This window comes from Hemiscyllium ocellatum, chromosome 12, assembly GCF_020745735.1.
Source record: "Hemiscyllium ocellatum isolate sHemOce1 chromosome 12, sHemOce1.pat.X.cur, whole genome shotgun sequence".
Lineage (NCBI taxonomy): Eukaryota > Metazoa > Chordata > Chondrichthyes > Orectolobiformes > Hemiscylliidae > Hemiscyllium > Hemiscyllium ocellatum.
The window spans coordinates 11202498-11220144 of record NC_083412.1 but is presented as its reverse complement, the minus strand read 5'-3'; the positions used below and the strand labels follow the sequence as shown (position 1 = coordinate 11220144).

General features: G+C 49.3%; 2 protein-coding genes across 2 annotated transcripts in view; both read left to right on the top strand.

Annotated features, from left to right (window-relative positions):
* apooa (apolipoprotein O, a) overlaps nt 1-7267 on the top strand; it is a 77147-nt gene extending 69880 nt beyond the window's left edge. The window contains exons 7-9 of the mRNA XM_060832876.1: nt 3153-3269; nt 3624-3681; nt 6998-7267. Of these exons, the coding sequence (XP_060688859.1) occupies nt 3153-3269; nt 3624-3665 (159 nt within the window). The 3' untranslated portion in view covers nt 3666-3681; nt 6998-7267. The remainder of the gene's footprint in view (nt 1-3152; nt 3270-3623; nt 3682-6997) is intronic.
* A 1291-nt stretch (nt 7268-8558) lies between these two features.
* mbtps2 (membrane-bound transcription factor peptidase, site 2) overlaps nt 8559-17647 on the top strand; it is a 34589-nt gene continuing 25500 nt past the window's right edge. The window contains exons 1-4 of the mRNA XM_060833313.1: nt 8559-8640; nt 9240-9388; nt 14233-14371; nt 15418-15521. Of these exons, the coding sequence (XP_060689296.1) occupies nt 8566-8640; nt 9240-9388; nt 14233-14371; nt 15418-15521 (467 nt within the window). The 5' untranslated portion in view covers nt 8559-8565. The remainder of the gene's footprint in view (nt 8641-9239; nt 9389-14232; nt 14372-15417; nt 15522-17647) is intronic.

Below are 17647 nucleotides of genomic sequence, written 5' to 3'. Positions count from 1 at the left end.
CCCCACCACCCCGCTACTTAGTTTAAACGTAGCTGTGTTGCAGTAGAAAACCTGCCTGCCAGAATGCTGGTCCCTAACCTATTAAGGTGCAAACCATCTCTCTTGTATAATTTATGTTTACCACAAAAACATACCCCAGTGATCCAAGAATTTAAATCCTTGCTTCCTGCACCAGTTCCCCAGCCACACATTCAAGTCCATTATCTCCCTGTTTCTGGCCTCACCAGCCCAAGGAACTGGAAGCAAACCAGAGATAACCACCTTGGATGTCCTGCTTTTCAGCCTTCTTCCTAGTTCTCCGAAGTCATGCTGTAGTATGTGCCCCTCTTCCTTCCGACATCATTTGTACCGACATGTACCACCACCTCTGGCTTTTCACCCTCATCCTCGAGGATTTCCTGCACTCTGTCCGCGATGTCTTTCACCCTGGCACCAGGAAGGCAACACACCATCCTTAACTCCCGCCTGCTGCCACAAAAACCCCGGTCAGTTCCTCTCACGATGGAGTCCCCTATTGTCATGGCTTTGTGCGATTTCCGACTCTTCCGCTCTGCCTCTGCGCCAACGTTTGATTGACAGACCTGGCCGCCTCGCGGACTGGCAGTGTCATCAGTCTCTACTGTTTCCAAAAGCTTCAACTTGTTCCTGACAGGTACTCCCCCCGGGGTCTCTTGCACCTGTCTCCTCTCTGCTTTCCTCATCGACTGCTCTCTTCTGGCATGGTTTGTGTAATAACCTCGCTGAAGGTCTTGTCCAGAAAGATCTCATTCTCTCGGATGAGCCTAAGGTGGCACGGTGGCACAGTGGTTAGCACTGCTGCCTCACAGCGCCTGAAGACCCGGGTTCAATTCCCGACTCAGGCGACTGACTGTGTGGAGTTTGCACGTTCTCCCCGTGTCTGCGTGGGTTTCCTCCGGGTGCTCCGGTTTCCTCCCACAGTCCAAAGATGTGCGGGTCAGGTGAATTGGCCATGCTAAATTGCCCGTAGTGTTAGGTAAGGGGTAATGTAGGGGTATGGGTGGGTTTCGCTTCGGCGGGTCGGTGTGGACTTGTTGGGCCGAAGGGCCTGTTTCCTCACTGTAAGTCTAATCTAATCTAAAAAAAATCTAATCTAAGGTCCTCGAGTTCTTTCATCAGCGCTGCAATATGCACGGTCAATAGCTGAATGTGCACACACTTTCCGCACGTGTACGAGCCAGACACACCAGAGTCGTTGACCTCCCACATCAAGCACGTAGCGCACTGAACCAGCTGGGCAGTCATGTCTTTACCCTCTTCAACTGTGGCGTAATCACTTCACTCAAACTCCTTGTCAAAGACTCCTGAGCTAAAGCCTCACTCTTCAATCCACAGGAACTTCCTTGGACCCTCTTTTTTGGGGCAAGACTTTTAATTTAGGTTAGAGGAGAAGGGAGTGAGGGAGGCCGTACTTTGTAGGACCTGGGGTCTAGAACACACCCACTCCAATAACAATCACTTACCTTCCCGATCGGCTTTGCGCTCTGCCTTCACTTCTGGTAGATGGTATTTAACCCTGATACGCATGAGATGATGCACTTTGGAAGAAAAAAATTAGATGAGGGAGTATTTAATGAATGACAGGTCACTGAGTATTTCAGAGGAACAGAGGGATCTTGGGATAATTATTCACAGATCCCCGAAGTAGACAGCTCCCATGAATAGGCTAGTTTAAAAGGCTTATGGAACACTTGCTTTCATCAGTCTTGGCAAAGAGTATAAGAGGGAGGAGGTAATGTTGGAGTTGTGCAGAGCATTGCTCAGGCCAGAGTTGGAGTACTGTGTCCAGTTCTGGTCACCTCACTAGAGGAAGGATGTGATAGCACTAGAGGGGGTACAGAGGAGGTTCACCAGGATGTTGCCTGGTCTTGAGATATTGAGCTATAAGGGGAGACAAGACAGGCCTGTACTGTTTTCTTATGAACAGAGAAGACTGCAGAGGGACATGATTGAGGTGTATAAGATTATGCGGGGTATGGACAGGGTAGATAGAGAGCATCTGTTCCCCTTGGCTGAGGGGTCAATCATGACAGGGCATAGTTTTTGAGTAAGGGCAGGAGATTCAGAAAGGACTTGGGAAAAATGTTTTCACTCTTGCCTGGGAAGGTAATGGAGGCTGGCAACCGTACAACCTTAATTTGGATGAGTCCTTCAAATAACAGAACATTCAAGCATCCGGGACAAGTGCAGGAAATTGGGATTAGTGGTAGTTATGTTGGCGTAGACTCAATGGGTTGAAGGGCCTTTCCTATGCTCTATAAATCTAAGTTGTCATCTGAATTTCCACAACCTCAGAAGCTCCCAAAGTGTTTTGCAGTTGATGTTGTTACCGCTCCTATTGGAATGTAGGGAAACACAGCAGCCAATTGATGCAGAGCAAGCTCTTGTGAACAGCAGTGTTTGATGGGATTGCTTGTATTTAGGTGGTGACTGAGGGATACATATTGGTCAAGACACAGGGCAGCTCTTCTTCAAAACCCAGTAATGCTTTTGAATCTAACATCTGAGAGGGTGCGCAGGGCCCCTGTATAATACCTCATCTGAGTTTGACACCTTTGTCAGTGCGAATGTTTTGAATACCACGACCAAATGTCAGTTCCAATTTTGTGTTAAAGTCCCTAAACAGGACTTGAAGCTGTGACCTTCTCGCACTGAGATGAGAGAGCTACCCACTGAGCTATGGCTGACACCATTATTACCCAGCCAGTCTCTGTTGAGGAATAAATATTAACCTGGCTACCTGCCGAGCAGGTGGGATAACAAAAAGCAGAGAGTGGAAGGGACTCAGGGTGGGATATTAAAAGGTACAGGACTTGAGGGGGAGAGTGGGAGTGACTGGATAAGATATCAGAGGGTGCAGGGAATGAGGGGAAGAGTGAGAGGAGACTGGTGGAGAAGAGCTGAGTGTTGTGGGACTGACTGTACTGGCTCTTAATACAAAGCTGGGATGGTTACTGTGTTTATGCAGTAAATTAGATTGGGCGCAGAAATATCTGATGTGATCCAGCTTGGTCCGTGCTCTAAGAAGGCATGTTGTCAAGATGAGCTGCACTGACAATGAGTGTGCTTGTGGTGATCTGCAGCCCCCTTTGTATGTGCAGAGTGTCGTTGATGATCTGTTTTGTTTTATTCAGCTGGCCACTACAACTGTTTATGAATTTTCGATGCAAGCATACTTAACCATTGAGTCCCTGTGGAAAAAGAATACGCAGAGGGAACAAGGACCTGCCCCAACACTCAGTAGCAATCAGGTATTCTAGCTGTGACATTTATAACTGTGTATGACTGCGCTTAAATATGGGAGAATCGCTGACACTGGTAAATAGAGAGAGACTCTCAAGCTGAACAGAGCGGACCTGGGCTAACCCTGGACAGCTCTGAGGTTTGCCCAGGACAACTCCAGGCCTGGCCCTGTCCCTGACCCAGGGTTTGTGGTGCTCTAGCTCCGTGTGAAAACGCTGAAGGTAGTCATGTGAGCTGCTGGCGGTCTGATCCAAAAGGTCACATCAGTTCGAAAGTCATGTTGACCGCTGAGGAAGGATGAGGATTAATATTTGTGCTGAATTTTGTCACGAAAATAACTGGAGCTTTTGTGCTTTTTAAAGGCTGGAGATGTTCAACAGTCGAGTGAGAGCACTTCCCCCTGAACTCTGTCAGTCAGCGGTACGTATGGTTTGACTTGCAAGCCTCCTTGTTATATTTGTCCAGTGGCACTTGTGGTGCTTGGGGAGTTCAGACAGAACTGGGCCTGTCAGACAGCGTAGTTATTGATCCTGGCAACCTTGAAGACAAATGGGTGGGAGGAGTCCTTTCATTTCTCTCCTGCTTGGAATGAACCCCATCAGCCTTCACATTCAAAGAAAATGTGACAGGCTTCATGTTGGAGACGTGCCAGGCCGTGAAAACACCACTGTCATTTGTGGCTGATTCATTGCTGGGAAGCAGTCACCCCCCCAGATCACTCCTCGTGATGTTCCTCATCATGTCACAACTTAGTGTTCAGGGCGTTTCAGTTCAACCTGACAGACCCCATCCTGGTCGATTTATAACCAGCCCAGAGACCTGGATGAATAATCCAGATGATTTGCGTTTCAAATCGTATTACCATGGTGGTTTGTGAATGCAATCACAGTCTCGGAAGACAACCAACTGTAGGATGCAGTATGACACACGTGCATGTACCAGAAGCAAGACATGTTAGTGCACAGATCCCTGTTCTTCACAGACAGAATGAACATGTAGACATACTGTGCCTGTCTCAACTCAAAATAGGTGGCGCACATTTGATGATTCATTTCTTAGGGCAATATCCGAACCGAGAAAAATCATCCTGCTCCATCAGCCTCCTCTGTTCTCGAGGAAGGAGCACAGCGTCTTCAAAATTTGAGTGGGCATTAACCTCTGTTTTGAAGTCAGTCGAATAAGTGTTCAGTATTATTCCACGCTTTTCGGAATGTGATGAGCAGGACTGTTGACAATCCTCCAAGTGTGCTCCAAGCCAAAATTTTGGTACCATCTGAAGGTCTCACATCGGTGTGAAGAATGGAAAAGCAGAATTCTATTCAAATGGAGAGAGAGGCACCAAACTCAGTGTTACAGGGGGTCTGGCTATCCTGATAGACAGCTTACAAAGTTAGATTGTTGGTGTTTGGGAGGATAGATGGAACGTTCATTGCAAAGGCAATGGAATTTAAGATTTAGTGAACCTGCACCCAGAGCATTGAGGACAGGTTTGGGATCCTTATTTAAGGAGGAATAAACTGCTTTATGAACCCCAGAGAAGGGTGTACAAGGCTAATTCTGGGCTGAAGGTGCTTACTTCATGAGGATAGGTTTCGATCAGAGTGGCTCAGTAGTTAGCACTGCAGCCTCACAGTGCCATGAACTCAGAGTTTGATTCCACCCACAGGCAACTGTCTGCATGGAGTTTTCTCTGGCTACTCCAGTTTCCTCCCACAGTCCCAAGATGTGCAGGTTAGGTGGATTGGCCATGCTAAATTGCCTGTAGTGTACAGGCTAGGTGGATTAGCCATGGGAAGTGCAAGGTTACAAGGATACGGTAGGAGGGTGTGTCTGAGTGGGCTGCTGTCTCGAAGGTCAGTGTGGGGTCAATGGGCTGAGTGCCTTGCTTCCACATTGTAGGGATTCTATGATTCTTTGACCACTTTTCCAATGTTAGGTGCATGCTGTACCCCTATCAGCATAACCAATCCCATTTTTATACTTCGTTACATCCAATATGGTTCATGTTTCTGTCTTTGGCACTATGACCCTCGTTCTACTGCCATGATCGGTTTTGTGAGACTGCTTTTGGTACCAGCCCTCAGATGTTAGTAAAGAGGACTTTGCACTGTCAACAGGGCTGTGTTTGGCATTGTCGTTTCCAGTGCCAAGGTCAATATCTGCTGGTGGGTTCAGTTTAATTCCTCTTTTTGAGTTGTTTTTGCAATTAGCTGCCCTCTGAAATTACCTCAGGTCAACCACATTGAAATTGGCCAGACCAGGTAAGAACAGCAGATTTCCTTTCCAAAAGGTGAACCAGATGGGATTTTAGTCAGCTGATGGTTTTTTTAGATTAGACTTACAGTGTGGAAACAGGCCCTTCGGCCCAACAAGTCCACACCGACCCGCCGAAGCGCAACCCACCCATACCCCTACATTTACCCCTTACCTAACACTACGGGCAATTTAGCTTGGCCAATTCACCTGACCCGCACATCTTTGGACTGTGGGAGGAAACCGGAGCACCCGGAGGAAACCCACGCAGACACGGGGAGAACGTGCAAACTCCACACAGTCAGTCGCCTGAGTCGGGATTTGAACCCGGGTCTACAGGCGCTGTGAGGCAGCAGTGCTAACCACTGTGCCACCGTGCCGCCCACCATGCCACCGTGCCGCCCGATCGTTAGATGTTTAACTCCAAATTTATTTAAAAATTTAAACTTTGCCGTCTACCATGTTGGGATTTGAAGTCAGATTCCAGAACATAGCAGTACTGCTTGGCCATCACTTCCCCCAACTGTTACATTCAATTTCCCCCTTCTCATTATGCTGTACATATAATTTTATAGAAAGAGTTGTTCAAGATAGAGATGGATAGATGCTCCCATATTAAAAATATGTAATGGCACATTGAAATCATTAAGAGATATGCATAGGGATATGCACATGAAAATTAGAAACATTGGTTTTAGGAATACTACAGGAAAGCGATGTTGAACTATAAGATCGGGTATGATCTTAATGAATAGTGGAGTGGGTTCCGAGGGCGAAATGCCTTTCTTCTTATAATTTGTTCTGTCCTTTTTGAGAATCCCTCCAGTGTGAAAAGATGACATTCAGCCCCATGGGTCTGCAGTGACCCTCCCAGATTTAAGTCTGAGGCAAGGAGGAACTTCTTCTCAGAGAGGGTTTTGAGTCTTTGGAACTCCTTGCCACAGAGATCTGTGGAGGGCCCTCTGTGTGGTTACGGTTCTCGATCAGTTGGGCAATGAAGGGGAAACAGCAGTGAAGTGACCATGAGGAATCTTGGATCAGCCATGATCTTATTGAGTGGTGAAGCAGGCTTACTCCAGTTCTTATAGTCTTCAAGAGGCAAGATTACTCAGACTGTCGGGGCTAAGGGAAAGGAATGCTTCTGATGTTTGCACCCTCTTAAGAGTGCAGATGTCAGAGAATGGAAGGCCCATTGTCCCAAAGTCCCAAAAAAAGCTGTCCGTGGAGCTTGCAATGGCGCCTTCCTTGGATTTGGGGTCTGACCGAGCAGGAAAGAATGTTAAAAGTACATAAATCGGATGGATCGCTAGTCCTCGAACCATTCTCTTACCTCAGCCACTAGGTGCTTACGCACATTCCTTGCCATCCTTCAACCCAAGTCCAGTTTACAGGCATTCCCTCTGCTGTCACATCTTCCCATCAGAAAACCTACCCTCCCCAGCTCTCCCAGACTCAAAGAAAAATTAACTTGTGTATTTTTCAGTCAGGCACCTGAGAGAGAGGACATCTTTCTGCTGCTCTCTCAAGACAAAGCATGTGTCTTCTAGCAAGTTGTCGAATGGAACAATTGGACCCATGATTGAAGCGCTATTTTCCCTATGAAACATAAGGATCTTGAATCATTATGGCTATGTTCATCAAACCTTACTTATGACATGAGCAGAGAGTTGATTATTTTTGTTTGTGACGCTGACAAGTGAGAAATATTTGTGTATATTTAATATACTGCAATAAAAATCCAAGTCTCACCAAATATCTGTTTGTTCATGTGTGCAGGGTTACACAGAGGGCCATCTGTATATTTCACTGGAGCTACAATTCTAATCCCAGTTCCCAAAGATCATTATTCTTTCTGCACAAGTATTTCCTGTGGCTCAATGGAAGCAATCTTAACCTCGGAGCCTGAAGGTTGTGGGTTCAAATTCGAGTCCAGTTCCCATCCCATTTTCATGCTGAGGGAGTGCTGTACAGGCCACCTCTGCAGTCTGGGTGGAGAATCCACCCTGTCTCCATCTCAAGGAGTCTTTAATCCCTCTCACACACACACACACCCCCCATTCCATGAAAGAATTCGGTGGGGAAAGTGGGATGTCAGCTGCTGTCCTCCAAAGTGACAGAACAGCCGAGAGATTAAATAAAAGCAAATTACAGAACATTGCTGGAGGTGTGAAACAAAGACAATCAGGACTGGGTTAGTGGGTGGGGGATCTCAGTGTGAGGGGAGGGCAGGTCAGTGAGAAGGATGAGGGTCAGTATGGGGGGGGGGGGTCAGTTGGGGGAGAGGTCAGTGTGGGGGGAGGGGGGTCAGTTGGGGGAGAGGTCAGTGTGGGGGGAGGGGGGTCAGAGTAGGGGGGGGAGGGGGGTCAGTGTAGGGGGGTGAGGGGGTCAGTGTAGGGGGGAGGGGGGTCAGTGTGGGGGGTGAGGGGGTCAGTGTGGGGGGGAGGGGGGTCAGTGTGGGGGGGTGAGGGGGGTCAGTGTAGGGGGGAGGGGGGTCAGTGTGGGGGGGGAGGGGGGTCAGTGTGGGGGGGGAGGGGGGTCAGTGTAGGGGGAGGGGGGTCAGTGTAGGGGGGGAGGGGGGTCAGTGTAGGGGGGTGAGGGGGGTCAGTGTAGGGGGAGGGGGGTCAGTGTGGGGGGGAGGGGGTCAGTGTAGGGGGGTGAGGGGGGTCAGTGTGGGGGGGTGAGGGGGGTCAGTGTGGGAGGGGGAGGGGGTCAGTGTGGGGGGGAGGGGGGTCAGTGTAGGGGGGTGAGGGGGGTCAGTGTAGGGGGAGGGGGGTCAGTGTAGGGGGGGGGGGGTCAGTGTGGGGGGGTGTGGGGGGAGGGGGGTCAGTGTGGGGGGGGGGGGGGGGAGGGGGGTCGGGTGAGGGGGGTCAGTGTGGGGGGGAGGGGGGTCAGTGTGGGGGGTGAGGGGTCAGACTCGGGGTCAACGTGTTTGGTGCCCTTAGAGGGGGGCGGGGCTTCTGTTCCCAGTGACGGTTACCCACAATCCCTGAATATCTGACGTCACCACCCTCGGCAGTGCACTGGTTTCCGGTTGCCGTCATTTCCGGGAACATGGTGCCGCTCTCCGCGCTGCTGTTTCCGGTCGGGGTTTGGTGCGCGATATCCATCGGGGACTCGGCCCTCAAGGTCCGTGTGGGAGCGAGCGGGGGGAGGGGAGGGGCACTGACACAGATCCCCCCACCCCCCACCCCTCACCCCCCACCCCCCCACCCCACCCCCCCCACCCCACACCCCCCACCCCCCCACCCCCCACCCCCCACCCCTCACCCCCCCCACCCCTCACCCCCCCCCCCCCCCCCACCCCCCCCACCCACCACCCCCCACCCCCCACCCCTCACCCCCCACCCCTCACCCCTCACCCCCCACCCCTCACCCCCCACGCCTCACCCCTCACCCCCACACCCCCACCCGTCACCCCCACACCCACTCCCACACCCTCTCCCACACCCTCTCCCACACCCTCTCCCACACCCTCTCCCACACCCTCTCCCACACCCACTCCCACACCCTCTCCCACACCCGCACCCACCCCTCTCCCACACCCACCCACCCCCTCTCATCCTCCCCCTCCACATCCTTTGCTAAATCTTTCATTCCCTCTCACATTCTCTCTTTACGTTTTGCGGGAATCTGGATGATGATAGCTGAAGTTAGCTGTTTATTGGGGTGGTGGGGGTGGTGTTTCTTGGCACTGACACTGATCCCAGTCTCTTCTGCTTGCCCAGTCATCTCCCAGTCTCAAGGTTCGCTACGAGGAATGGCTGGCAAGCCATGGGATCAGCATTGCCCCCTTCCATGCCCGGTGGCAAACCACCGCCTTCAATCGCCTCTTTATGAAGTTGGGACGTTGGAAGCCTCAGCTCCTGTATTTCTGGTAAGTTGCATTTGAAACCCCTTTTCATTGGTCTGTCTGGCATTGCGTCAAAAGATTGAGTTTGTTGTTCATGTGTCCATTGTGGTGCAAGTTTTTCAGTCTGTAGTGCGAGGTATTACGAGACTTTCACAATTAGAATAATCCAAATTTCTATCAATCTATGAGACCAGCGATAAGTTGCAGTTTTGAGTGAGATTGTAGTTAACACGAGGTGAGCGATTGGCAAAGAAAGCATCGCAACGGGGGAGGGCAGAGGTGACAAATGCATGTAATGTCATCCCGCTCCCCCCTCAGTCGAAGCAAAACACTCAGTGACAACTCAGTGACTCACCTCTTTCATCTTTATTCCGGGCCCTGGAGGGAGAGGGCACGATTGCCCGTGTGCACAGAGACAGGAGTTCACAGTCCTCTCTGGAAGAGCAGTTTCTTAATGAACTATGTAGTCATTTTACAGGGAGGAGCATCCAGATAAGGCAGCCTACATATTGATTTGGTGACTGCTACAATCAGCGAGTGTCAATAGCAAAGATTAAGCCATCTGCTGTTAGACAATGAATGTTCTTAACCTTAACTGGCTTCGCATAATGAATACTTTTCATGTTGTTAAACTGACTTTGCATACTGAATGCTTCTAATATTGTTAAATGGCTGTACATAATGACTGCTTTTCCATCTCGTGAGTGGATTACCCTTGCCTCCAGCACCCCATTGTTAACTATAAGTTTTTATTTGATCTGATTCATAACTAGGCTGAGCCTCTTGTTTCACAAAACTCAGAACTTGACTCTTTCCCTGCCTGCTTCTACCCTGTAAACATTCTCACGTATTGAAGTTTCAGCTGCACGTAGACCAAACAGAAGGGAGACCTTGGTTTGCTGGCACACAAAGTAAAATGAACAGTTCTAGTTGTCGTCTGATTGATAGGGTATCACGGCACTTATTTTCTAAAACAAGATGTTGAGGAACCCACAAGCAATTGTAAATAAAAACAAAGTCCTGGAGGAACTCAGCAGGTCTGGCAGCATGGGCGGCGCGGTGGCACAGTGGTTAGCACTGCTGCCTCACAGCGCCGGCGACCCGGGTTCAATTCCCGCCTCAGGCGACTGTCTGTGTGGAGTTTGCACGTTCTCCCCCGTGTCTGCGTGAGTTTCCTCCGGGTGCTCCGGTTTCCTCCCACAGTCCAAAGATGTGCAGGTTAGGTGAATTGGTGTTAGGTAAAGGGGTAAATGTAGGGGTATGGGTGGGTTGCGCTTCGGCGGGTCGGTGTGGACTTGTTGGGCCGAAGGGCCTGTACTTCCACACTGTAAGTAATCTAATCTAATCTGTGAAGAGAGGAAGAGTTAACGCTTCAAGCCCTGTGACCCTAGGTGTGAGGAAAAAGTGGTATTTATGTAGACAGGGTGGTTATGAAGGCAGATGGTAATTGCTCAGATGTTTGAGTATATGAGTTGGGACGTCATGTTGAGGTTGTTGGTGAGTACAAAGTGAGGTCTGCAGATGCTGGAGATCAGAGCTGAAAATGTGTTGCTGGTTAAAGCGCAGCAGGTCAGGCAGCATCCAAGGAACAGGAAGGCCTGTTCTGAAGCTGAAGAGGGTTCAGGAAAGATTTACCAGGATATTGCTAGGAATGGAGGGTTTGAGATAGAAAGAGAGGCAGGGTAGGCTGAGACTGGAGCATAGGAAGTGGATGGGTGACATGGAGATTTATAAAATCATGAGGGGTATAGATAAGGTGAATGGCAGGTGTCTTTTCCTTAGGGTGGGGGATTTCAAAACCGGGGGCACGTTTTTAAGGTGAGAGGAGAAAGATTTTGTAGAGTGGTTTGTGTGTGGAATGAACAGGAAGTGGTGGATGCGAGTATAGTTACAATGTTTAAAAAACATTTGGATAAGGACATGAATAGGATATGGTTGGAGGGATGTGGGCCAAACGCAGGGAGGTGGGGCTAATATAGTTTGGGATTCTGGTCGGCGTGGACTGGTTGGACCAAAGGGTCTGTTTCCATGCCGTATGACGCTGTGGGGAGGGAGGGGGGGTGATTAGATTTTAATCTATAATTGTCAAATGAGAAAAAATAATCAATAATCTCTTCCTTTAGGGATCAGTGACCATAAATGAAGGGATTTTTGCAGTCACTTTGAAAGTGATGCGGTTCATTCCAAAACTAGGTCCATAAATCTAAATAAAGGAAACGATGAAGGTGCAAGAGAGAGTTTGATCTTAAAAAAAACAAAATTTGCTTCAGAAGTCAGCATCTACAGAGACAAAGCAGTGTCAACGTTATGGGTCCAGTGACTCCTCTCCAGAACTTCTATAATGCCATAATTGCATTCCAGTGAAACCTCGATTAATAAAAAAAGCACTTCAGAGAAATAATGGGGCCACTGGGAAAAGTGAGGTTTGAGGCAGTCCAGAAAAAAAACACTCAATCGCTCAATGATGCCCAAAGGTCTAACACAAAGTACAGCACAGTGTGAATTAAGGTATAAATCATATTTATCAATGAAAGAAAATTAAATTTAACACAGTACATTTAATGCAGGGACGGAGAGTCACCATAGTGCATAAGGTAGACTCCCCCATTCCTGTTAAGCGAGCGATATCATATTCTCTCCGGATGCAAAATGCTGTATAATATCTAGCTTTTCTTCCAGTGATTTGCCTTTTGCGTTCACCACCTGCAATTTAATCCACAGGACACTTGCTGCTAACATTCTTGTCGCTATGTCCCTCCACTTTTTTTAAAAAAGCATAATTTAGGAGTAGTGTACCTCACACAAAAGCTGCTCCCTGTACGGTACCCCACACGGGAGGCTGCTCCCTGTACGGTACCCCACACGGGAGGCTGCTCACTGTACGGTACCCCACACGGGAGGCTGCTCCCTGTACGGTACCCCACACGGGAGGCTGCTCCCTGGTACGGTACCCCACACGGGAGGCTGCTCCCTGGTACGGTACCCCACACGGGAGGCTGCTCCCTGTACGGTACCCCACACGGGAGGCTGCTCCCTGGTACGGTACCCCACACGGGAGGCTGCTCCCTGTACGGTACCCCACACGGGAGGCTGCTCCCTGTACGGTACCCCACACGGGAGACTGCTCCCTGTACGGTACCCCACACGGGAGACTGCTCCCTGTACGGTACCCCACACGGGAGGCTGCTCCCTGGTACGGTACCCCACACGGGAGGCTGCTCCCTGTACGGTACCCCACACGGGAGGCTGCTCCCTGTACGGTACCCCACACAGGAGGCTGACCCCTGTACGGTACCCCACACGGGAGGCTGCTCCCTGGTACGGTACCCCACACGGGAGGCTGCTCCCTGGTACGGTACCCCACACAGGAGACTGCCCCCTGGTACGGTACCTGACTTCAGTGCATGCACAGACCGCCACGAAGACATTAGCGGAGACTTGGCCGTGGAAAGAGCGCATACGCAGAACAAAGCCCTATTGCAAACCATTGCCCTATTGCAAACAGAGCTAAACCTTCTCAAAATACCATTCCTTAATTCCTCAGTGCTGTTGTAAGCAAACTGCGCTGCCAGAAACTGCCTTATCCTTGACCTCCCTGTAGTTCAGTAGATTCCAATAAATGGTAACCTTGCCTGCAATGCTCCTGTGCCAATAGTGAGTTAAAAAGTTAAATTCTTTCTGACAGTGCAACCAACACCACAACAGGCTTCTGTCTCAAACTTTATACTACTTGATCTATTATTGAGCTGATTTGTCATGTTGGGATTGTTTATCTGCGAAACACAGTCGGTAGCACTCAAGACTCTGCGTTAGAAGGTTACAGATTTACATTGTACTCTTGATGCCTGAAATGTCCAGTCTGCTTTCGGGCAGTATGGAGGGAGGGTTGCACCTCAACGCATGGTCTTTCAATTGCGAATTCAAAAAGAAGCCTTACCTGCACTCCCCAGGCGCATACAAAAGATTCACTGGTACAATTTGAAGAGCAGGGTCCCCCCCAATATTTATTCTCTTGACCCATGATGCAAAATAGATTAGATTAGATTAGATTAGATTCCCTGCAGTGTGGAAACAGGCCCTTCGACCGAACAACTTCACACCGACCCTCCGAAGAGTAACCCACCCAGACCCATTTCCCTCTGCCTCATGCACCGATTTGGTCATGATTCTGCTAGCTTTCTGTGGGAGCTTGTTGTCATGTTTTCTGTGTTACAACAGTGGCAGCAGTTTGCAAGTGTTCATCACTGTAGCTCGCTTCTAAGTTGCAGACGGTGCCACGTAAATGTACCTAGTGATCCAGCTGAAGAGCTCCGAGTGGAACTCGGCGCACAGAAAATTGTATTGCTGTTGCACGTCCTGTAATTTTCCATGTGAAATATTTTTCTGTCTGGCTGTGAGCCCAGTATGGAATCTATATTGTAAATATTAAGAATATTACAGTTGTATTGAGACTCTTAGCTGTAGAGCATGCTGTATGGAAACAAGTTAAACTTTGTTGGGTTTTGTGTAATTTTCAAATCGACATCCGACAAATTTTATCACTCAAGTATATGTTTGGGAACAAGATAGTGCTGTTAATTAAGCACCTTTTAAAGCCATCAGCATGTTCTCAGTGAAGTATTTGTTGAAGGTCCCATTATTTCTAGTCAATAATTGGTCCGGGTGGTGGATCCAAGGAATAGGAAATTCGACGTTTCGGGCATAAGCCCTAAGGGCTTATGCCCAAAACGTCGAATTTCCTATTCCTTGGATGCTGCCTAACCTGCTGTGCTTTAACCAGCAACACATTTTCAGCTGTGATCTCCAGCATCTGCAGACCTCACTTTTTACCCGGGTGGCGGATCACAAGTTTTATTTTCTTGTTCCAGGTTCAGTGTGGGAATGGCCTTTGGCGTGATCTCCATGTTCATCTCAATCTTGCTGCTAGCCAAAACACTCTCTCAGACCTTGGCACTGATGACAGCAGAAAGCCCTACACCTGAGAATGAGCGTATTCTACAAGTCGTGGTAGGTGACCTAAAATGCGAAGGAGGATAGAGACACCGTCCACTGTACCTGAGAAGCGTGAAGACTTTGAGGGGTTGTGACCGGGCCAATAATGGCAGATTATAGAATCATAGAGTCCCTACAGTGGGTAAACAGGCCATTTGGGTTCACACCACCCCTCCAAAGAGCATCCCACCCAGATCCACCACTCCCCAACCACCACCAGCCAATGCCTGCCAAATTTTTAATGGCTAATCCCGCTCAGTGACGGGGACCCGGGTTCCATTCTGTCCTTGGGCATCTATCTGTGTGTGGTTTGCACATTCTCCCCGTATCTATGTGTGTTTCCTCCAGTGGTCCAGTGCAGGGGAGTTGGATTGGCCGTGCTAAATTGTCCATTGTGTCCAGGGATGTGCAGATGGAGGTGGATTAGCCATGGGAATTGCAGGGTTGCAGGGATAAGGTAGGGGGTTGGATCTTGGTTGGATGTTTTTCAGAGGGTCAGTGTGGACTCGGTGAGCTGAGTGGCCTGCATCCACACTGTTCTGTGGAGGAGTGGGGTTTGGTTGAGTGGGCAGGGGTGTTGGTTCTGTGGGATGAGGGTGTTGGGGGGGTGGTGGGAGTTGGTGGGGATGGTCAGCAGTTTAGTAGATACAGGGTCAAGAGAGCAGGAGGTCTGTCAAATGAACAAGATCCGCTCAGGCAGCATGAGGAGAGCGGGGAGAAATGTACGAGTTAAGGGCTAGGGCCAGGGGGTAGTTTTAGAGGAAGTTTGACTGAAAGGATATGGCACAGGCAGCTATTAGTGAGGGTGTTTGATCCCCAAACAGGTCAGATCTAGCATTTTCAACTTCCTTGACCTTAAGACTGTTTGGTTTGTCTGACATGAGAGTAATCTGCTGGTTAGGCTGGCTGTCTACAAGGTCCCAACTTGCGTTCGTTGTGCAGTCTCCATTGGTTGCAAACAATTCCGACAGCTAGTGTACACAGGCAATTCGACAGCACCTTATGGAATGTGACATGAATGATGGCACTGACTATTAATTCCATCCTGTTGTCTTCAATAGGTGCCCGGTGTGAACCTGCCGATCAGTCAGGTGGTCTATTTCTTTGCTGCCATTTTGATCAGTGGTGTCATTCATGAGATAGGTCATGGTGTGGCTGCAGTCAGGTATGTACTCATTTATTCTCACCCTTTGCATCTGTGAGATCATAAAGAGTGTGGCACGGATTGCTCCGCTCGGGTCTGGACTTTAGACCGGGTTCTTTTGTGTTTACTATTTCATTTCTTGGAGAATAAAAGTGAACAGGGTGGAGGAGCTTGTCGTCTGGTTAACAAACCTGGCGAGACGTCTTGCAGTGACTGAAACCATCTTTATTGCAGGCCACTTGACTTGTGCAGGGGCTTGGTTTTCTGATTTCCCAGGCTCTGTACACGGACAGTGTGCTGCTCGGAGGTACCCCCATCCAGTAGATTTGTCACCAGAACTTAGAGCTGGAGTGTTTGTGACCACTTGCCCGCACTGACCAGGGCTGGATTTGAGGTCTGTCCCTTTTGGCCCAGAGCCAAATGGGGACCCCTGAAGCAAGACCTGGTTTCCCCGTGAATGTAGGACCAAGGGAGAATGACTGAAGAATCCTGGAAGCAAGCCATTTGGCCCATCGGATCCACACCAACCCTCTGAAGAGCATCCCACCCAGTCCCAGCCCCTACCCCATTCTTGTAACCCTGCAATTCCTATGACTAATCCACCTAGCCTGCACATCACTGGACACTATGGGACAATTTAGCAAGGCCAATCCAACTAACCTGCACATTTTTGGATTGTGGGAGGGAATCAGAGCAGCCAGTAGGAAACCCATGCAGGCGCAGGGAGAATGTGCAAACTCTACCCAGACAGTCGCCTGAAGGTTGAATCGAACGCAGGTCCCTGGTGTGATGAGGTAGCAGTGCCATCCCATTCGCCTCAGGTTCTGGAATATCAATGCAGTGACATTATCATTTTATCGCCACCTCCCTCTGTACTTCAAAATCTCTGACATCAGAAGTCTAGTCCTTTCTGTCCATTCCCTTTCCCCTCTGTGTTCACTTGGGGTGGAGTTGGCACAGCATTGTTCAGTGAGCTTAACTCCGTTTGCTCATGTGTGTTTGTTGAAGTAAAAGGCTGACTGTAACGCTGTGTGGGCAGGATTGTTGTGTGGTCTGCTATGACAGTGTCACTAAGTTCATTGTCTGCTCTTCCGTCTGCAGGAGCTTACCTCCCAGTGGTGTGGGCAGGGATTGTGTGTGCACACTTGGTCAGAAGTCTTCTTTCCCATACTGCCCTTTGCCTTGCAATGTGCTTCCAAACCCAAGTTCCTGCTGTTGTGAAGACTCATGTTACCAACCCACTACATTGTTTGATTTCATCCTGAAACATTCATTCGCATCTCCTTTCCCTCTCGACTGAACTGTTCCAAATCATCCCTGGCTTGCCCTTGGGAATGGCACGGTGGCTAAGTGGTTAGCACTGCAGCCACACAGCCCCAGGGATTCTGGTTCGATTCTACCCTCGGGTGACTGTGTGGCGTGTACACGTTCTCCCCCTGTCTGTGTAGGTTTCCTCTTGGTGCTCAATTTCCACCCACAGTCCAGAGAAGTGCAGGTTTGGTGGATTGGCCATGCTAAATCGCCCACAGTGTCCAGGGATATGCAGGCTAGATGGATTAGCCATGGCAAATGTAGAGTTCCAGGGATAAGGTCGGAGAGTGGGTCTGGATGGGATGCTGTTTGGAGGGATGATGTGGACTCAGTGGATCAAGTGGCCTGCTTCCACACTGTCAGGATTCTGTGATTTTATGATTGTCTCTTACATTCAGCCTCCATGTCATCCCACTCACTGATAGGCATAAACTTTGGATTTTAAAATTGTCATTCCGGTTTTGAAATCCATCTATGACCCCTCTTCTCCTATCTCTGTAATCTACTCCAACCTCCCGAAATATCTGTACCCTAATTCTGGGCTGTTAGGCATTTGCTGCCCCGTTTTTGAATCTGCCTTCAGCTGCCTAGCTTCTAACTGTGGAACTGCCCTGCATAAACCTCTCTGTCTCTTCTTCAGTTGCGTCCTTTAAGACGATCACTTTACAACCAACCCCTTTTACCAAGCTTTCGGAGTCTGATTAAACATTGCCTTAGTTCACTGGAAGTTTAATTTTGGTTTTAAAATCTCAGGCTATTTTTAAAAGTAGTGGCGCTGTGGAAGTTGCTTTGTGGTTGAATTGCTTTAGATGGAGCTGCTGCGTTAGGTTATGTCA